Genomic DNA, 22,416 nt, shown 5'->3' with positions numbered 1-22,416 from the left:
TTTTTTGTTGCATTATTTTTGAGTCATGCTAACTTGGTGTTGGTTGAGCAACTATACAACATAAAAAAGAAACTGTCATTAAAACACAATGACTGCCTAGAAAGTTGCTGGCCGCTGGAGTGTTTTCAAGTGGACTCCACATTTAGAAGATACGGTAGCTTTCCTTTTTGATTTAGAAGTCAATTATATCAAAGACAGATTTGTTTTAAATGTGAGGTCCTGGAACTGGGGTTATATCACCCGTGTATTAGAATTTGATGCCCCCCTTTTTATGACCAGGTAAAACGTTGCCAGGGCAGGTGGATATGCCCCCTGTTCCATTTTACGTTTTCGCATAATTCCGGATTCAATTTCATTTGAAAACTCTCAACATGCTTGATTACTGCCATTTTATAAATCAGCTGATGTCGAAAGCTATAACTGATTCTTGCCAGTTTAGTCGATTGCGTATGGGTGTCGTCGTGTCCAAACTTTAGAACGGGAAAGTCCAAGGTTAAACACAACAAAACATGTTTTTGCGTTTCGTTTGTCTTTTCGTGATAACAAAGCAAATGACGTGTGGTATAGCAAGAATTATCTAGAACTTGACACTAGATGATATCTAGTGTGTCAATAGAAGTCATGGCTATCTAAAGTGGATGAAAAATTGTTCCTGGATGGCAACCGAAAGATTTTTCGAAGGAGTTCAACACGCAAAGATTTATGCCACATTCAGACCACGCCCACCTGAGCAACTCACTGAAAGAATCGTGGCCTATTTGAAAGAGAATGTCAGTCCGCATTACATTATATTTATTCTAGCGATATATTAGATCGTAGGTAAATACATACTAAACAACATCCAGTGACCCCTTTCCATGTTTGTCCCCACTGATACGTTTATCTATACAGTAAATTTAATGATTAGTGACTTATTCGACTATAGTATGAAGGCCAGCTGGATCTTTGTGTTGACGTGGGGTGCGGCAACGGCCAATGTAGCACACCGTTTGCCCATCAATTTCACCAAGTGTTGGCTACAGATGTCAGCAGTGCTCAGATTCAAGTGGCAAATGCCCTCGTTCATCCCGTCAATGTCGAGTTTCAGTAATACGTTTTTGATTACTATCCTAAAATTCTCTTAACTTGCGTGCGGTGTCATCTAGAAATTGTACGGCTGAAAGTATTCCAGCAACGGCAGGAAGCACGCAACTAGTCAACGCATCCACGGCAGCTCACTGGTTCGATCTCCCAGCTTTTTTTCAAGAGGCTTATCGAGTGTTATGCTCAAATGGAGTTATAGCACTCTCGTCGTATGGATTAGCCAGCCATGTTTTCATTCATCCCACAAAATCAGCTGAACTTCATCAAGCTTTAGTTCATGTATATGCTATGGAAAATTAAAATGTTTTCCCTTCACAAACTAACAATAACTTTTGGAACATTTTAAAGTTTTACTGTGAAAGGCTAGGCTCGTTTTGGGGCACTGGCAATCGACACGTATACGATGAGTATGCCAATATTGTTGTTCCTTTTACTGAAATCACGAGGTAAATAACCTATTTTAATTTAACGTATCGGTATAATCATTTTGCTACCATTCGTCTAATGGTAAATTTTACCCTCGTGGTCCTTCCAGGAGGACCGCAGTGTTTTGTTTTCAGAGCAAGGTTAAATAAAATTGTGTTTAAATGCAGGGAAGAATTTTGGACGGAAGAGGTATCAACAACTCTAGCCGAGATTGCAGCTCTGCTGGAAACGGCTGGCCCATATCAAAATTACTGTAGGAGTAAAGGCGATGCAGCTGGACGCGAGCTCCTTGATGAGTTTATTACGAAGTAATGCCCGATACATAGACTCAATGAGCAACACAATTAATCCATCACTCTGCTGACTTTCTTTTGAAAATGTTCTGTATATACTTCCATGTGGCACATCGCTGTAGCTGTCAACGAGTTCTCGAAACACAGGAGCAGCCGGAAAGGTTAAAGCTCAAGTGGAAACGAAAATATTTTCTAATCATGGGACGTAAACCGTAAATTGAACTGTTTTGAAGATCATTCCTTGTCTATATAGTTTGCTACGGATTGCGAAAGAGCTTGTTGAATATCGAATGTAGAATCCGTTTAGGACATAGAAGCCTTTGTGTCATTGCAATACAAAATATTGGCAATTACATTATGATTTGGAAATAGAGCTTTTCAATGATATCGCAATAACAGTTCGACTGAGAAATCTACAAATAACATTCCACGCGACATTCTGTCACCGTTAGAACGAACCTGCTCATTGTGCTGATGCATGGCTCAGAAATAAAAATAAACTGGTGAAATATCGATATATAGATATAATAACCATCGTCCGGCGATTCTCTTCCGGGGAGCCCAGCGCTTTAGCGGACACATGCAAAACTATTCTTATGATGGGCGCCACCGGTTGAGGCAAGACCACCATGATCAACGCTATGATCAACTACGTACTGGGTGTTCGATGGGACGATCCCTTTCGTTTCATACTTGTCGAAGAAAAGGAGACATCTCAAGCGTTTAGCCAAACCAGAGAGGTGACGGCGTATGACATCCATTACAGAAATGGTTTCCGTATTCCTTATTCTCTGACAATTGTCGACACTCCGGGATTCGGTGATACCGAAGGAATCGAGCGCGATCAAGAAATCACTTCGGCCGTCAAGCAATTTTTTGAAAACAGAAATGGCATTCAAGTATAGAGTTTCATTTATTGTTTAATGTCATGTTTTTTTATAATTTCTTCATTATTGGCAAAGGAATTAGACGCTGTTGGTTTTACCGTACAATCTTCGCTGCCTCGCCTCACGAGCTCTCAGACGTACATCTTCAATTCGGTGTTGTCCATTTTCGGCAAAGATATTGGGGAAAATGTTCGCTTCCTGGTCACTTTCGCTGATGGAGGGCGACCTTCAGTCTTAGCAGCTATTAAGGAGGCTAAGCTTCCTTGCCTAATGGATGCCAACAAGGATCCCTGTCACCAGAGTTTTAATAACCGTGCGGTTTTCGTCTCGAATCAAACACCAGGTGATCGCTTGTCTCCTATTGAATGGGACAACGCAATGCAAAATTTTCATTCCTTTTTTACCGAGTTGTCCAAAATGCCGATCAAATCGCTCCAACTCACCAAAGAAGTACTGAACAGCCGTGAAAGTCTACACATCACTATTCAAGGTCTTGAAGCGACCATCCAGGCGCACTTGATGAAGATGGAAGAGCTGCGGAAGATAGAGGAGATCATCGCCTTGAACAAAGAGCATGTTAACGCTAATAAGAACTTTGAGATCACGGTGAAAGTACCCAAGAAGAAGCGAATTGAGGTCGATACTAACCAGACAGCACTGAATTGCTCAAAGTGCGAAGTAACGTGCCATTATCCTTGCAATCCGAATTTGTGGATGGGTTTTTGCCCTGCATTCTGGCGATCAGAAAAAATCTTCCCTACTATGAGCGATATGACCAATACCTTAATGTCCAACCACACTACAATTTTAACTACTATATTTGATACAACGGTAAATACCGCAACATCTCTATTATCGACTGGTCGCGCGTGCAAGGTCTGCCCGGTAAAGTGCGCAACTAAAGACCACTCAAACGAACTCACTAGGTGGACGTACGTTCAAGAAGACGAGACTCGCACTCTCTATGACATTCGCAAAAAGTACGACGACGCAATGGCAAAGACGCTTAGTGCGGAAGAACTGAAGAATGCCTTGCAAGGAGAGGCGGAGTAACTGAAATTTGTAATCATTAAAGCGATGGATGAGATCACTCGCTGCGCAAACCTTTTAAAGAAGATAGCACTGCGAGGTGATCCCCTCTCCACTCCCGAATATATTAACTTAATGATTGAAAACGAAACCAAGGAAAAAAAACCTGGGTACTTGGAAAGGATTAAAAGTTTTAAAGACCTGTTGAAAAAGGCTGAACTTACGAAAGACGTTACCGACGGCGGTGATTTAGCCAAGCAGTTCAAAAAGTAAGTTGACATACAGATCTGCCAAGGAATACTATAGCAAAGAGGATTTCTTTTGTTATTAAGCAAATGTGAGAAAATTGAGTTATCACAGCAAATTGGCTTTGAAGTGCGCTTGCAAAATTTTAAAATTTATTGCTTTCCGCCTTTCTTTTTAATGTTTTTTTTTGAATTGTGAGTGGGCAGGGTGGGTTTTTAATGTAGAACTGAATAATTTCATCAATGGTCTCTAGTGTGATTGCTAAATACTCGTTTAACTTTTCCATTTCTTTAAAAATAGCAAGTGTGATACGGATTATAAAAAGGCTTGTTGAAATTCGGACTGTGAAATAGGTTTAGAAGGGGCCAATGTGATGTCATTGTAATACATAGCACCTGATTGGGATTTGAAAATCGGATTTTTTAATTACACCGTAATAAGAGCAGTACTCATACAGGACTTATAGTTTTCTGGTTTTCCCGATCAATTCAAAATCGGGTTTTGGAACCATTTTTCCCCGGCCCGCAAACCAACCCAAGTACCCATGGGTGACAATTTATACTAATTTAAGAAAACACAGCGGTACTTAATTCAATCTATTACATAAAATGAAAGAAAAACAACAATTAATGTAAGGAAAAAAATTTTATTTGTATTTTTTTGTAATGCTTAATAAAGAGTAAACAATAAATGTAAATAATAAAATACACAAAAAAAAACACAAACAAATAAAAGCTGCAGCCCAACGGAAAACCACATTGTGCGCACCAGGAAAATGTGGGAGCGGAGAGCAGATATACATGGAAGGGGCTGGAGAGAGCCAATCAGAGGCCCGGAATAGTCCCGCTGGGATGTAGCAGTGACGGTCTCCAAGGTCGGGCCCGTCTCGCGGAAATGGGCAAGTCTAAACATGTTGTCCCCTCTTTGGGTAATTTTGCAATTCCTTTCTGACCCTTTCCACAGTTTTGTGGAGAAAATTTTCCCTTTGGTTAAATTGGCCGAGTGCAACTCATTTGTTTGTCTACCCCCGCGAGAGACAGGTCTAACTTACAGCAGACAATGCTGAAAGTTTCATCAGACTTTCTTTTGGTCGATTAATGTCGTGAAGTTTTTCAACAAAATGAAGCCTAAAAGCCTTGCGTGAACGTAAGAAATAGAGAACATCACGCTAAACCACTGCATTCGGGAATAATTTGCAAAAGTGTTCCATAAATTGTAGAGTAATGGCTACGAATTACAAAGGGGAAACTCATTAGCAGCGCAGCGTTACCACAGATTGAAGTTGACAAAAACACAGATATTGTCATTTTATATTTAAATTTAAAACTTATCCCTGAGTGTAAATATTGAAATACTTTAGTATTTTAATATTACCGAAGGTATTACCGGATTTATGCCCGATTAATTTACAATACGGGCACAAAAAAAAGAGGAGGAAAGATAAGGGGGAGGCAAGGGGGAGGGACAAGGGGGAGGGACGAGGAGGGAAAGGAGCTGCACCCAGACCAAAACCGGGTTCCGGAGAAATTCGGCGGAAAAAGGCGGCAAAATTCATAAGAACCGTTTATAAAATTCGGGGAAACGGGCCTTTTTCCGCTGAAATTTTAGCGCACTGTCGCCATGTTTGACCGTGAATAACTTGTGTACGTCAAATCGGATCGCCCTACGAATGGGAAAATGACATATTAAGCCGGGCAGGAGCAGCTGGACCGTGAAATCCGCGTGAAAATCAGACATGCCGAAACCGGCCGAGTCAGCTACCGGAAGGAGCGGTCGCACGGCTCCTCATCGGGTACCGCTGGATAGAGCGCAATCACGCGATGGAAGCTGTCGAAAAATTTTCGCGATCCGACGCACCGTTCAGCCGTAATGAATTTTTGAAAATTAATTCCGAACGCGGCTGCGCTTTTGACGTCGAATTCCTAGAATTGGCAGGTAGAGGCCCATCATCATTTTTCGAGCTTTAAAAATCGTTTGCGGCCGAACGGTGTATCATATCACGGCGGGACCTTCACCATCGGAACGAGCTCGACGAGCCGCATCCAATGATACCGGTTTCGTGATCATTCGTGACCGAAAAAATATTTTGATAGAAAAAATCCCATGGGGGTTGGACGCAATGGGACAGACGAGCCAGGCACTTGTGGGAGTCGGGGAATTGGTGTGAACGGGCAAAATAAATCATAACTCCCGAACGGTACCGTTGCTAGCGCTGACATTCATACTGCCAGAATCAGCGTGAGCCAACGCATCGATTGGTGCCCAACCCGTCATGATTAAAAAATATAAAAAATACAAGAAGGAAAGAAGGTCAGCTTGGGGTCAAGTAATTAACCAGCGCCTCACTGCTCCATTTTCCAAGAAAACGAAAGAAAAATTTACAAACATACACGCCAATCTCAGCAGCGGATCGTCGAACGCACCTGCAATAGCCACTGATGAACGCGGCTCGTTTTCACCATCATTTTGTTTCACAATTCCAGATTTAATTTACACGAAGGTATTGTGCTATGCACGTCTTGTCCCTGAGTGTAAATATTGAAATACTTTAGTATTTTAATATTACCGAAGGTATTACCGGATTTATGCCCGATTAATTTACAATACGGGCACAAAAAAAGAGGAGGAAAGATAAGGGGGAGGCAAGGGGGAGGGACAAGGGGGAGGGACGAGGAGGGAAAGGAGCTGCACCCAGACCAAAACCGGGTTCCGGAGAAATTCGGCGGAAAAAGGCGGCAAAATTCATAAGAACCGTTTATAAAATTCGGGGAAACGGGCCTTTTTCCGCTGAAATTTTAGCGCACTGTCGCCATGTTTGACCGTGAATAACTTGTGTACGTCAACTCGGATCGCCCTACGAATGGGAAAATGACATATTAAGCCGGGCAGGAGCAGCTGGACCGTGAAATCGGCGTGAAAATCGGACATGCCGAAACCGGCCGAGTCAGCTACCGGAAGGAGCGGTCGCACGGCTCCTCATCGGGTACCGCTGGATAGAGCGCAATCACGCGATGGAAGCTGTCGAAAAATTTTCGCGATCCGACGCACCGTTCAGCCGTAATGAATTTTTGAAAATTAATTCCGAACGCGGCTGCGCTTTTGACGTCGAATTCCTAGAATTGGCAGGTAGAGGCCCATCATCATTTTTCGAGCTTTAAAAATCGTTTGCGGCCGAACGGTGTATCCGATCACGGCGGGACCTTCACCATCGGAACGAGCTCGACGAGCCGCATCCAATGATACCGGTTTCGTGATCATTCGTGACCACCGAAAAATATTTGGATAGAAAAAATCCCACGGGGGTTGGACGCAATGGGATAGACGAGCCAGGCACTTGTGGGAGTCGGGGAATTGGTGTGAACGGGCAAAATAAATCATAACTCCCGAATGGTACCGTTGCTAGCGCTGACATTCATACTGCCAGAATCAGCGTGAGCCAACGCATCGAATGGTGCCCAACCCGTCATGATTAAAAAATATAAAAAAATTCAAAGAGGAAAGAAGGTCAGTGGGGGTCAAGCAATTAACAAGGGCCTAACTGCTCCATTTTCCAAGAAAACCAAAGAAAAGTTGACAAACATACACGCCAATCTCGGCAGCGGATCGTCGCACGCACCTGCCATAGCCACCAATGAACGTGGGTCGTTTTCACCATCATTTTGTTTCACAATTCCAGATTTAATTTACACGAAGGTATTGTGCTATGCACGTCTTGTCCCTGAGTGTAAATATTGAAATACTTTAGTATTTTAATATTACCGAAGGTATTACCGGATTTATGCCGAAAAATAAGCATACATGAGGAAAAAAAAGAGGAGGAAATATAAGGGGGAGGCAAGGGGGAGGGACAAGGGGGGGAGGGACGAGGAGGAGGAGCCAGACCAAAACCGGGGTTCCGGAGAAATTCGGCGGAAAAAAGGCGGCAAAATTCATAAGAACCGTTTATAAAATTCGGGGAAACGGGCCTTTTTCCGCTGAAATTTTAGCGCACTGTCGCCATGTTTGACCGTGAATAACTTGTGTACGTCAACTCGGATCGCCCTACGAATGGGAAAATGACATATTAAGCCGGGCAGGAGCAGCTGGACCGTGAAATCCGCGTGAAAATCGGACATGCCGAAACCGGCCGAGTCAGCTACCAGAAAGAGTGGTCGCACGGCTCCTCATCGGGTACCGCTGGATAGAGCGCAATCACGCGATGGAAGCTGTCGAAAAATTTTCGCGATCCGACGCACCGTTCAGCCGCTATGAATTTTTGAAAATTAATTCCGAACGCGGCTGCGCTTTTGACGTCGAATTCCTAGAATTGGCAGGTAGAGGCCCATCATCATTTTTCGAGCTTTAAAAATCGTTTGCGGCCGAACGGTGTATCCGATCACGGCGGGACCTTCACCATCGGAACGAGCTCGACGAGCCGCATCCAATGATACCGGTTTCGTGATCATTCGTGACCGAAAAAATATTTGGATAGAAAAAATCCCATGGGGGTTGGACGCAATGGCATAGACGAGCCAGGCACTTGTGGGAGTCGGGGAATTGGTGTGGACGGGCAAAATAAATCATAACTCCCGAACGGTACCGTTGCTAGCGCTGACATTCATACTGCCGGAATCAGCGTGAGCCAACGCATCGAACGGTGCCCAACCCGTCATGATTAAAAAACATAAAAAATACAAGAAGGGAAGAAGGTCAGCGGGGGGTCAAGCAATGAACCAGGGCCTAACTGCTCCATTTTCCAAGAAAACCAAACAAAAGTTTACAAACATGCACGCCAATCTCGGCAGCGGATCGTCGCACGCACCTTCAACAGCCACCAATGAACGCGGCTCGTTTTCACCATCATTTTGTTTCACAATTCCAGATTTAATTTACACGAAGGTATTGTGCTATGCACGTCTTGTCCCTGAGTGTAAATATTGAAATACTTTAGTATTTTAATATTACCGAAGGTATTACCGGATTTATGCCCGAAAATTTACAATACGGGCACAAAAAAAGAGGAGGAAAGATAAGGGGGAGGCAAGGGGGAGGGACAAGGGGGGAGGGACGAGGAGGGAAAGGAGCTGCAGCCAGACCAAAACCGGGTTCCGGAGAAATTGGCGGCGAAAAAAGGCTGCAAAATTCATAAGAACCGTTTATAAAATTCGGGGAAACGGGCCTTTTTCCGCTGAAATTTTAGCGCACTGTCGCCATGTTTGACCGTGAATAACTTGTGTACGTCAACTCGGATCGCCCTACCAATGGGAAAATGACATATTAAGCCGGGCAGGAGCAGCTGGACCGTGAAATCCGCGTGAAAATCGGACATGCCGAAACCGGCCGAGTCAGCTACCAGAAGGAGCGGTCGCACGGCTCCTCATCGGGTACCGCTGGATAGAGCGCAATCACGCGATGGAAGCTGTCGAAAAATTTTCGCGATCCGACGAAGCGTTCAGCCGCTATGAATTTTTGAAAATTAATTCCGAACGCGGCTGCGCTTTTGACGTCGAATTCCTAGAATTGGCAGGTAGAGGCCCATCATCATTTTTCGAGCTTTAAAAATCGTTTGCGGCCGAACGGTGTATCCGATCACGGCGGGACCTTCACCATCGGAACGACCTCGACGAGCCGCATCCAATGATACCGGTTTCGTGATCATTCGTGACCGAAAAAATATTTTGATAGAAAAAATCCCATGGGGGTTGGACGCAATGGGATAGACGAGCCAGGCACTTGTGGGAGTCGGGGAATTGGTGTGAACGAGCAAAATAAATCATAACTCCCGAACGGTACCGTTGCTAGCACTGACATTCATACTGCCGGAATCAGCGTGAGCCAACGCATCGAACGGTGCCCAACCCGTCATGATTAAAAAATATAAAAAATACAAGAAGGAAAGAAGGTCAGCTGGGGGTCAAGTAATTAACCAGTGCCTCACTGCTCCATTTTCCAAGAAAACCAAAGAAAAGTTGACAAACATACACGCCAATCTCGGCAGCGAATCGTCGCACGCACCTGCAATAGCCACCGATGAACGCGGCTCATTTTCACCATCATTTTGTTTCACAATTCTTGATTTAATTTACACGAAGGTATTGTGCTATGCACGTCTTGTCCCTGAGTGTAAATATTGAAATACTTTAGTATTTTAATATTACCGAAGGTATTACCGGATTTATGCCCGAAAATTTACAATACGGGCACAAAAAAAAGAGGAGGAAAGATAAGGGGGAGGCAAGGGAGAGGGACAAGGGGGAGGGACGAGGAGGGAAAGGAGCTGCACCCAGACCAAAACCGGGTTCCGGAGAAATTCGGCGGAAAAAGGCGGCAAAATTCATAAGAACCGTTTATAAAATTCGGGGAAACGGGTCTTTTTCCGCTGAAATTTTAGCGCACTGTCGCCATGTTTGACCGTGAATAACTTGTGTACGTCAACTAGGATCGCCCAACGAATGGGAAAATAACATATTAAGCCGGGCAGGAGCAGCTGGACCGTGAAATCCGCGTGAAAATCGGACATGCCGAAACCGGCCGAGTCAGCTACCGGAAGGAGCAGTCGCACGGCTCCTCATCGGGTACCGCTGGATAGAGCGCAATCACGCGATGGCCGCTGTCGAAAAATTTTCGTGATCTGACGCACCGTTCAGCCGCTATGAATTTTTGAAAATTAATTCCGAACGCGGCTGCGCTTTTGACGTCGAATTCCTAGAATTGGCAGGTAGAGGCCCATCATCATTTTTCGAGCTTTAAAAATAGTTTGCGGCCGAACGGTGTATCCGATCACGGCGGGACCTTCACCATCGGAACGAGCTTGACGAGCCGCATCCAATGATACCGGTTTCGTGATCATTCGTGACCGAAAAAATATTTTGATAGAAAAAAACCCATGGGGTTGGACGCAAGGGGATAGACGAGCCAGGCACTTGTGGGAGTCGGGGAATTGGTCTGAACGGACAAAAAATCATAATTCCCGAACGGTACCGTTGCTAGCGCTGACATTCATACTGCCGGAATCAGCGTGAGCTAACGCATCGAACGATGCCCAACCCGTCATGATTAAAAAACATAAAAAAATACAAGAAGGAAAGAAGGTCAGCTGGGGGTCAAGTAATTAACCAGCGCCTCACTGCTCCATTTTCCAAGAAAAAAAAAACAATTAATAAACATACACGCCAATCTCGGCAGCGGATCGTTGCACGCACCTGCAATAGCCACCGATGAACGCGGCTCGATTTCATCATCATTTTTTTTCACAATTCTAGATTTGGTTTATACGAAGGTATAGTGCTATGCACTTCTTGTTTAAAAGCATGGTTCCATATTCCGTTTCTGTGAAAAGGGCTTGACGTTGACATAAATGGTATACTCTCATACCAAGTTCAACTGTTCAAATGGAATAGGGATTAGACGGCGGCTTAGGGGTGTTTCTCTGAGTCAACGGAATTGGTCCAACCGGTTACGCTGGAATTGCAGATGGAGGAGCAGCTTGACCGTAAGATATGGCCTGGACTGGTGAACGAGTGAATCCCGCTGGAGTTCCAGGAATTTGTACGGCCGGGGCTTGGGACAAGAAGTGCATAGCACTATACCTTCGTGTAAATTAAATCTAGAATTGTGAAACAAATGATGGTGAAAACGAGCCGCGTTCATCGGTGGCTATTGCAGGTGCGTGCGACGATCCGCTGCCGAGATTGGCGTGTATGTTTGTCAACTTTTCTTTCGTTTTCTTGGAAAATGGAGTTGTGAGTTGGTGGTTAATTACTTGACCCCCAGCTGACCTTCTTTCCTTCTTGTATTTTTTATATTTTTTAATCATGTCGGGTTCGGCAGCGTTCGATGCGTTGGCTCACGTTGATTCTGGCAGTATGAATGTCAGCGCTAGCAACGGTACCGTTCGGGAGTTATGATTTATTTTGCCCGTCCACACCAATTCCCCGACTCCCACAAGTGCCTAGCTCGTCTATCCCATTGCGTCCAACCCCCATGGGATTTTTTCTATCCAAATATTTTTTCGGTCACGAATGATCAGGAAACCGGTATTCGGATGCGGCTCGTCGAGTTCGTTCCGATGGTGAAGGTCCCGCCGTGATCGGATACACCGTTCGGCCGCAAACGATTTTTAAAGCTCGAAAAATGATGATGGGCCTCTACCTGCCAATTCTAGGAATTCGACGTCAAAAGCGCAGCCGCGTTCGGAATTAATTTTCAAAAATTCATAGCGGCTGAATGGTGCGTCGGATCGCGAAAATTTTTCGACAGCTGCGATCGCGTGATTGCGCTCTATCCAGCGGTACCCGATGAGGAGCCGTGCGACCGCTCCTTTCGGTAGCTGACTCGGCCGGTTTCGGCATGTCCGATTTTCACGCGGATTTCACGGTCCAGCTGCTCCTGCCCGGCTTAATTTGTCATTTTCCCATTCGTAGGGCGATCCGAGTTCACGTACAAAAGTTATTCACGGTCAAACATGGCGACAGTGCGCTAAAATTTCAGCGGAAAAAGGCCCGTTTCCCGGAATTTTGTAAACGGTTCTTAGGAATTTTGCCGCCTTTTTTCCGCCGAATTTCTCCGGAACCCGGTTTTGGTCTGGCTGCAGCTCCTTTCCCTCCTCGTTCCTCCCCCTTGCCCCTCCCCCTTGCCTCCCCCTTATATTTCCTCCTCTTTTTTTTTGTAGCGTATTGTAAATTAATCGGGCATAAATCCGGTAATACCTTCGGTAATATTAAAATACTAAAGTATTTCAATATTTACACTCAGGGACAAGAAGTGCATAGCACTATACCTTCGTGTAAATTAAATCTAGAATTGTGAAAAAAAATGATGGTGAAAACGAGCCGCGTTCATCGGTGGCTATTGCAGGTGCGTGCGATGATCTGCTGCCGAGATTGGCGTGTATATTTGTAAATTTTTCTTTCGTTTTCTTGGAAAAATGAGCAGTGAGGCGCTGGTTAATTACTTGACCCCCAGCTGACCTTCTTTCCTTCTTGTATTTTTTATATTTTTTATTCATGACGGGTTTGGCACCGTTCGATGCGTTGGCTCACGCTGATTCCGGCAGTATGAATGTCAGCGATAGCAACGGTACCGTTCGGGAGTTATGATTTATTTTGCCCGTTCACACCAATTCCCCGACTCCCACAAGTGCCTGGCTCGTCTATCCCCTTGCGTCCAACCCCCATGGGATTTTTTGTATAAAAATATTTTTTCGGTCACGAATGATCACGAAACTGGTATCATTGGATGCGGCTCGTCGAGCTCGTTCCGATGGTGAAGGTCCCGCCATGATCGGATACACCGTTCGGCCGCAAACGATTTTTAAAGCTCGAAAAATGATGATGGGCCTCTACCTGCCAATTCTAGGAATTCGACGTCAAAAGCGCACCCGCGTTCTGAATTAATTTTCAAAAATTCATAGCGGCTGAACGCTTCGTCGGATCGCGAAAATTTTTCGACAGCTGTGATCGCGTGATTGCGCTCTATCCAGCGGTACTTGATGAGGAGCCGTGCGACCGCTCCTTCCGGTAGCTGACTCGGCCGGTTTCGGCATGTCCGATTTTCACGCGGATTTCACTGTCCGCTGCTCCTGCCCGGCTTAATATGTCATTTTCTCATTCGTAGGGCGATCCGAGTTGACGTACAAAAGTTATTCACGGTCAAACATGCCGACTAGCCGTTGAATTTTCAGCGGAAAAAGGCCCGTTTCCCGGAATTTTATAAACGGTTCTTATGAATTTTGCCGCCTTTTTTCAGCCGAATTTCTCCGGAACCCGGTTTTGGTCTGGCTGCAGCTCCTTTCCCTCCTCGTCCCTCCCCCTTGTCCCTCCCCCTTGCCTCCCCCTTATATTTCCTCCTCTTTTTTTTTCCTCATGTATGCTTTTTTTTTGTGCCCGTATTGTAAATTAATCGGGCATAAATCCGGTAATACCTTCGGTAATATTAAAATACTAAAGTATTTCAATATTTACACTCAGGGACAAGACGTGCATAGCACTATACCTTCGTGTAAATTTAATCTAGAATTGTAAAAAAAAATGATGGTGAAAACGAGCCGCGTTCATCGGTGGCTATTGCAGGTGCGTGCGACGATCCGCTGCCGAGATTGGCGTGTATGTTTGTAAACTTTTCTTTGGTTTTCTTGGAAAATGGAGCAGTGAGGCACTGGTTAATTACTTGACATCCCGCTGACCTTCTTTCCTTCTTGTATTTTTTATATTTTTTAATCATGACGGGTTGGGCACCGTTCGATGCGTTGGCTCACGCTGATTTTGTCAGTATGAATGTCAGCGCTAGCAAATGTACCGTTCGGGAGTTATGATTTATTTTGCTCGTTCACACCAATTCCCCGACTCCCACAAGTGCCTGGCTCGTCTATCCCATTGCGTCCAACCCCCATGGGATTTTTTCTATCAAAATATTTTTTCGGTCACGAATAATCACGAGACCGGTTTCATTGGATGCGTCTTGTCGAGCTCGTTCCGATGGTGAAGGTTCCGCCGTGATCGGATACACCGTTCGGCCGCAAAAGATTTTTAAAGCTCGAAAAATGATGATGCGCCTCTACCTGCCAATTCTAGGAATTCGACGTCAAAAGCGCAGCCGCGTTCAGAATTAATATTCAAAAATTCATAGCGGCTGTACGGTGCGTCGGATTGCGAAAATTTTTCGACAGCTCCGATCGCGTGATTGCGCTCTATCCAGCGGTACCCGATGAGAAGCCGTGCGACCGCTCCTTCCGGTAGCTGACTCGACCGGTTTCGGCATGTCCGATTTTCACGCGGATTTCACGGTCCAGCTGCTCCTGCCCGGCTTAATATGTCATTTTCCCATTCGTAGGACGATCCGAGTTGACGTACACAAGTTATTCACGGTCAAACATGGCGACAGTGCGCTAAAATTTCAGCGGAAAAAGGCCCGTTTCCCCGAATTTTATAAACGGTTCTTATGAATTTTGCCGCCTTTTTTCCGCCGAATTTCTCCGGAACCCGGTTTTGGTCTGGCTGCAGCTCCTTTCCCTCCTCGTCCCTCCCCTTGTCCCTCCCCCTTGCCTCCCCCTTATATTTCCTCCTCTTTTTTTTCCTCATGTATGCTTATTTTTCGGCATAAATCCGGTAATACCTTCGGTAATATTAAAATACTAAAGTATTTCAATATTTACACTCAGGGACAAGAAGTGCATAGCACTATACCTTCGTGTAAATTAAATCTAGAATTGTGAAACAAAATGATGGTGAAAACGAGCCGCGTTCATCGGTGGCTATTGCAGGTGCGTCCGACGATCCGCTGCCGAGATTGGCGTGTATGTTTGTAAACTTTGCTTTCGTTTTCTTGGAAAATGGAGCAGTGAGGCGCTGGTTAATTACTTGACCCCCAGCTGACCTTCTTTCCTTCTTGTATTTTTTATATTTTTTAATCATGACGGGTTGGGCACCGTTCGATGCGTTGGCTCACGCTGATTCCGGCAGTATGAATGTCAGCGCTAGCAACGGTACTGTTCGGGAGTTATGATTTATTTTGCCCGTTCACACCAATTCCCCGACTCCCACAAGTGCCTGGCTCGTCTATCCCATTGCGTCCAACCCCCATGGGATTTTTTCTATCCAAATATTTTTGGTCACGATCACGAATGATCACGAAACCGGTATCATTGGATGCGGCTCGTCGAGCTCGTTCCGATGGTGAAGGTCCCGCCGTGATCGGATACACCGTTCGGCTGCAAACTATTTTTAAAGCTCGAAATATGATGATGGGCCTCTACCTGCCAATTCTAGGAATTCGACGTCATTGGCGCAGCCGCGTTCGGAATTAATTTTCAAAAATTCATAGCGGCTGAACGGTGCGTCGGATCGCGAAAATTTTTCAACAGCTGCGATCGCGTGATTGCGCTCTATCCAGCGGTACCCGATGAGGAGCCGTGCGACCACTCCTTCCGGTAGCTGACTCGGCCGGTTTCGGCATGTCCGATTTTCACGCGGATTTCACGGTCCAGCTGCTCCTGCCCGGATTAATTTGTCATTTTCCCATTCGTAGGGCGATCCGAGTTGACGTACAAAAGTTATTCACGGTCAAACATGCCGACGAGCCGTTGAATTTTCAGCGGAAAAAGGCCCGTTTCCTGGAATTTTGTAAACGGTTCTTAGGAATTTGGCCGCCTTTTTTCCGCCGAATTTCTCCGGAACCCGGTTTTGGTCTGGCTGCAGCTCCTTTTCCTCCTCGTCCCTCCCCCTTGTCCCTCCCCCTTGCCTCCCCCTTATATTTCCTCCTCTTTTTTTTTGTAGCGTATTGTAAATTAATCGGGCATAAATCCGGTAATACCTTCGGTAATATTAAAATACTAAAGTATTTCAATATTTACACTCAGGGACAAGAAGTGCATAGCACTATACCTTCGTGTAAACAAGACGTGCATAGCACAATACCTTCGTGTAAATTAAATCTGGAATTGTGAAACAAAATGATGGTGAAAACGAGCCGCGTTCATTAGTGGCTGTTGAAGGTGCGTGCGACGATCCGCTGCCGAGATTGGCGTGCATGTTTGTAAACTTTTGTTTGGTTTTCTTGGAAAATGGAGCAGTTAGGCCCTGGTTCATTGCTTGACCCCCCGCTGACCTTCTTCCCTTCTTGTATTTTTAGATGTTTTTTAATCATGACGGGTTGGGAACCGTTCGATGCGTTGGCTCACGCTGATTCCGGCAGTATGAATGTCAGCGCTAGCAACGGTACCGTTCGGGAGTTATGATTTTTTTTGCCCGTTCACACCAATTCCCCGACTCCCACAAGTGCCTGGCTCGTCTATCCCATTGCGTCCAACCCCCATGGGATTTTTTCTATCCAAATATTTTTTCGGTCACGAATGATCACGAAACCGGTATCATTGGATGCGGCTCGTCGAGCTCGTTCCGATGGTGAAGGTCCCGCCGTGATCGGATACACCGTTCGGCCGCAAACGATTTTTAAAGCTCGAAAAATGATGATGGGCCTCTACCTGCCAATTCTAGGAATTCGACGTCAAAAGCGCAGCCGCGTTCGGAATTAATTTTCAAAAATTCATAGCGGCTGAACGGTGCGTCGGATCGCGAAAATTTTTCGACAGCTGAGATCGCGTGATTGCGCTCTATCCAGCGGTACCCAATGAGGAGCCGTGCGACCGCTCCTTCCGGTAGCTGACTCGGCCGGTTTCGGCATGTCCGATTTTCACGCGGATTTCACGGTCCAGCTGCTCCTGCCCGGCTTAATATGTCATTTTCCCATTCGTAGGGCGATCCTAGTTGACGTACACAAGTTATTCACGGTCAAACATGGCGACAGTGCGCTAAAATTTCAGCGGAAAAAGACCCGTTTCCCCGAATTTTATAAACGGTTCTTATGAATTTTTCCGCCTTTTTTCCGCCGAATTTCTCCGGAACCCGGTTTTGGTCTGGCTGCAGCTCCTTTCCCTCCTCGTCCCTCCCCCTTGTCCCTCCCCCTTGCCTCCCCCTTATATTTCCTCCTCTTTTTTTTGTGCCCGTATTGTAAATTAATCGGGCATAAATCCGGTAATACCTTCGGTAATATTAAAATACTAAAGTATTTAAATATTTACACTCAGGGATTAAATCTAGAATTGTGAAAAAAAATGATTGTGAAAATGAGCCGCGTTCATCGGTAGCTATTGCAGGTGCGTGCGACGATCCGCTGCCGAGATTGGCAAGTATGTTTGTCAATTTTTCTTTCGTTTTCTTGGAAAATGGAGCAGCGAGGCGCTGGTTAATTACTTGACCCCCAGCTGACCTTCTTTCCTTCTTGTATTTTTTATATTTTTTAATCATGATGGGTTCGGCACCGTTCGATGCGTAGGCTCACGCTGATTCCGGCAGTATGAATATCAGCGCTAGCAACGGTACCGTTCGGGAGTTATGATTTATTTTGCCCGTTCACACCAATTCCCCGACTCCCACAAGTGCCTGGCTCGTCTATCCCATTGCGTCCAACCCCCATGGGATTTTTTCTATCCAAATATTTTTTCGGTCACGAATGATCACGAGACCGGTATCATTAAATAAGTCTCGTCAAGCTCGATCCGATGGTACAGGTCCCGCCGTGATCGGATACACCGTTCGGCCGCAAATGATTTTTAAAGCTCGAAATATGATGATGGGCCTCTACCTGCCAATTCTAGGAATTCGACGTCATTAGCGCAGCCGCGTTCGGAATTAATTTTTAAAAATTCATAGCGGCTGAACGGTGCGTCGGATCGCGAAAATTTTTCGACAGCTGCGATCGCGTGATTGCGCTCTATCCAGCGGTATCCGATGAGAAGCCGTGCGACCGCTCCTTCTGGTAGCTGACTCGGCCGGTTTCGGCATGTCCGATTTTTACGCGGATTTCACGGTCCAGCTGCTCCTGCCCGGCTTAATATGTCATTTTTCCATTCGTAGGGCGATCCGAATTGACGTACAACAGTTATTCACGGTCAAACATGGAGACGAGCCTCTGATTTTTCAGCGGAAAAAGGCCCGTTTCCCGGAATTTTGTAAACGGTTCTTATGAATTTTGCCGTCTTTTTTCCGCCGAATTTCTCCGGAACCCGGTTTTGGTCTGGCTGCAGCTCCTTTTCCTCCTCCTCCCTCCCCCTTGTCCCTCCCCCTTTCCTCCTCCTTATATTTCCTCCTCTTTTTTTTTGTAGCGTATTGTAAATTAATCGGGCATAAATCCGGTAATACCTTCGGTAATATTAAAATACTAAAGTATTTAAATATTTAGACTCAGGGACAAGAAGTGCATAGCACTATACCTTCGTGTAAATTAAATCTAGAATTGTGAAACAAACTGATGGTGAAAATTAGCCGCGTTCATCGGTGGCTATTGCAGGTGCGTGCGACGATCCGCTGCCGTGATTGGCGTGTATGTTTGTCAACTTTTCTTTCGTTTTCTTGGAAAATGGAGCAGTGAGGCGCTGGTTAATTACTTGACCCCCCGCTGACCTTCTTTCCTTCTTGTATTTTTTTATTTTTTAATCATGACGGGTTCGGCACCGTTCGATGCGTTGGCTCACGCTGATTCCGGCAGTATGAATGTCAGCGCTAGCAACGGTACCATTCGGGAGTTATGATTTTTTTTGCCCGTTCAGACCAATTCCCCGACTCCCACAAGTGCCTGGCTCGTCTGTCCCCTTGCGTCCAACCCCCATGGGATTTTTTGTATTAAAATATTTTTTCGGTCACGAATGATCACGAAACCGGTATCATTGGATGCGGCTCGTCGAGCTCGTTCCGATGGTGAAGGTCCCGCCATGATCGGACACACCGTTCGGCCGCAAACGATTTTTAAAGCTCGAAAAATGATGATGGGCCTCTACCTGCCAATTCTAGGAATTCGACGTCAAAAGCGCAGCCGCGTTCGGAATTAATTTTCAAAAATTCATAGCGGCTGAACGGTGCGTCGGATCGCAAAAATTTTTCGACAGCTGCGATCCCGTGATTGCGCTCTATCCAGCGGTATCCGATGAGAAGCCGTGCGACCGCTCCTTCTGGTAGCTGACTCGGCCGGTTTCGGCATGTCCGATTTTCACGCGGATTTCACGGTCCAGCTGCTCCTGCCCGGCTTAATTTGTCATTTTCCCATTCGTAGGGCGATCCGAATTGACGTACAACAGTTATTCACGGTCAAACATGGAGACGAGCCTCTGATTTTTCAGCGGAAAAACGCCCGTTTCCTGGAATTTTATAAACGGTTCTTAGGAATTTTGCCGCCTTTTTTCCACCGAATTTCTCCGGAACCCGGTTTTGGTCTGGCTGCAGCTCCTTTTCCTCCTCCTCCCTCCCCCTTGTCCCTCCCCCTTTCCTCCCCCTTATATTTCCTCCTCTTTTTTTTTTGTAGCGTATTGTAAATTAATCGGGCATAAATCCTGTAATACCTTCGGTAATATTAAAATACTAAAGTATTTTAATATTTACACTCAGGGACAAGACGTGCATAGCACTATACCTTCGTGTAAATTTAATCTAGAATTGTAAAAAAAAATGATGGTGAAAACGAGCCGCGTTCATCGGTGGCTATTGCAGGTGCGTGCGACGATCCGCTGCCGAGATTGGCGTGTATGTTTGTAAACTTTTCTTTTGTTTTCTTGGAAAATGGAGCAGTGAGGCACTGGTTAATTACTTGACATCCCGCTGACCTTCTTTCCTTCTTGTATTTTTTATATTTTTTAATCATTACGGGTTGGGCACCGTTCGATGCGTTGGCTCACGCTGATTCCGTCAGTATGAATGTCAGCGCTAGCAACGGTACCGTTCGGGAGTTATGATTTATTTTGCTCGTTCACACCAATTCCCCGACTCCCACAAGTGCCTGGCTCGTCAATCCCATTGCGTCCAACCCCCATGGGATTTTTTCTATCAAAATATTTTTTCGGTCACGAATGATCACGAAACCGGTATCATTGGATGCGGCTCGTCGAGCTCGTTCCGATGGTGAAGGTCCCGCCGTGATCGGACACACCGTTCGGCCGCAAACGATTTTTAAAGCTCGAAAAATGATGATGGGCCTCTACCTGCCAATTCTAGGAATTCGACGTCAAAAGCGCAGCCGCGTTCGGAATTAATTTTCAAAAATTCATAGCGGCTGAAAGGTGCGTCGGATCGCGAAAATTTTTCGACAGCTGCGATAGCGTGACTGCGCTCTATCCAGCGGTACCCGATGAGGAGCCGTGCGACCGCTCCTTCCGGTAGCTGACTCAGCCGGTTTCGGCATGTCCGATTTTCACGCGGATTTCACGGTCCAGCTGCTCCTGCCCGGCTTAATTTGTCATTTTCCCATTCGTAGGGCGATCCGAGTTCACGTACAAAAGTTATTCACGGTCAAACATGGCGACAGTGCGCTAAAATTTCAGCGGAAAAAGGCCCGTTTCCCGGAATTTTGTAAACGGTTCTTATGAATTTTGCCGCCTTTTTTCCGCCGAATTTCTCCGGAACCCGGTTTTGGTCTGGCTGCAGCTCCTTACCCTCCTCGTCCCTCCCCCTTGCCTCCCCCTTATATTTCCTCCTCTTTTTTTTTCCTCATGTATGCTTTTTTTTGTGCCCGTATTGTAAATTAATCGGGCATAAATCCGGTAATACCTTCGGTAATATTAAAATACTAAAGTATTTCAATATTTACACTCAGCGACAAGACGTGCATAGCACTATACCTTCGTGTAAATTTAATCTAGAATTGTAAAAAAAAATGATGGTGAAAACGAGCCGCGTTCATCGGTGGCTATTGCAGGTGCGTGCGACGATCCGCTGCCGAGATTGGCTTGTATGTTTGTAAACTTTTCTTTGGTTTTCTTGGAAAATGGAGCAGTGAGGCACTGGTTAATTACTTGACATCCCGCTGACCTTCTTTCCTTCTTGTATTTTTTATATTTTTTAATCATGACGGGTTGGGCACCGATCAATGCGTTGGCTCACGCTGATTCCGTCAGTATGAATGTCAGCGCTAGCAACGGTACCGTTCGGGAGTTATGATTTATTTTGCTCGTTCACACCAATTCCCCGACTCCCACAAGTGCCTGGCTCGTCTATCCCATTGCGTCCAAGCCCCATGGGATTTTTTCTATCAAAATATTTTTTCGGTCACGAATGATCACGAAACCGGTATCATTGGATGCGGCTCGTTGAGCTCGTTCCGATGGTGAAGGTTCCGCCGTGATCGGACACACCGTTCGGCCGCAAACGATTTTTAAAGCTCGAAAAATGATGATGGGCCTCTACCTGCCAATTCTAGGAATTCGACGTCAAAAGCGCAGCCGCGTTCGGAATTAATTTTCAAAAATTCATAGCGGCTGAACGGTGCGTCGGATCGCGAAAATTTTTCGACAGCTGCGATCGCGTGATTTCGCTCTATCCAGCGGTATCCGATGAGAAGCCGTGCGACCGCTCCTTCTGGTAGCTGACTCGGCCGGTTTCGGCATGTCCGATTTTCACGCGGATTTCACGGTCCAGCTGCTCCTGCCCGGCTTAATATGTCATTTTCCCATTCGTAGGGCGATCCGAGTTGACGTACACAAGTTATTCACGGTCAAACATGGCGACAGTGCGCTAAAATTTCAGCGGAAAAAGGCCCGTTTCCCCGAATTTTCTAAACGGTCCTTATGAATTTTGCCGCCTTTTTTCCGCCGAATTTCTCCGGAACCCGGTTTTGGTCTGGCTGCAGCTCCTTTCCCTCCTCGTCCCTCCCCCTTGTCCCTCCCCCTAGCCTCCCCCTTAGCTTTCCTCCTCTTTTTTTTCCTCATGTATGCTTATTTTTCGGCATAAATCCGGCAATACCTTCGGTAATATTAAAATACTAAAGTATTTCAATATTTACACTCAGGGACAAGAAGTGCATAGCACTATACCTTCGTATAAACCAAATCTAGAATTGTGAAAAAAAATGATGATGAAATCGAGCCGCGTTCATCGGTGGCTATTGCAGGTGCGTGCGACGATCCGCTGCCGAGATTGGCGTGTATGTTTATT

General features: G+C 45.7%; 1 protein-coding gene and 1 pseudogene across 1 annotated transcript; both read left to right on the top strand.

The window, feature by feature from the left end:
- The first annotated feature begins 545 nt into the window (after positions 1 to 545).
- Positions 546 to 2,155, top strand: LOC116934186 (putative methyltransferase DDB_G0268948). Its single transcript, XM_032941775.2, has 6 exons — positions 546 to 770; positions 926 to 1,086; positions 1,146 to 1,362; positions 1,432 to 1,529; positions 1,677 to 1,817; positions 1,925 to 2,155. The coding sequence occupies exons 1-6, from the start codon at positions 639 to 641 to the stop codon at positions 2,016 to 2,018; spliced, it is 843 nt and encodes a 280-aa protein (XP_032797666.2). The 5' UTR covers positions 546 to 638; the 3' UTR covers positions 2,019 to 2,155.
- A 231-nt stretch (positions 2,156 to 2,386) lies between these two features.
- On the top strand, positions 2,387 to 4,377 carry LOC123471225 (annotated as a pseudogene).
- The last annotated feature ends 18,039 nt before the right edge of the window (positions 4,378 to 22,416 follow it).

Source organism: Daphnia magna, linkage group LG4 (genome assembly GCF_020631705.1).
Source record: "Daphnia magna isolate NIES linkage group LG4, ASM2063170v1.1, whole genome shotgun sequence".
Classification (NCBI taxonomy): Eukaryota; Metazoa; Arthropoda; class Branchiopoda; order Diplostraca; family Daphniidae; genus Daphnia; species Daphnia magna.
The sequence above is the reverse complement of the archived record's forward strand: the minus strand, read 5'-3'. Positions and strand labels throughout refer to the sequence as shown.

Excerpts from the sequence above, each read along its gene's own strand:
- LOC116934186 (XM_032941775.2), top strand. The coding sequence starts at position 639 with ATGAAAAATTGTTCCTGGATGGCAACCGAAAGATTTTTCGAAGGAGTT. Across the intron at positions 771-925 it reads TGGCCTATTTGAAAGAGAAT|TATGAAGGCCAGCTGGATCT; the intron begins GTCAGTCCGCAT and ends ATTCGACTATAG. Across the intron at positions 1,087-1,145 it reads CCCGTCAATGTCGAGTTTCA|AAATTGTACGGCTGAAAGTA; the intron begins GTAATACGTTTT and ends GGTGTCATCTAG.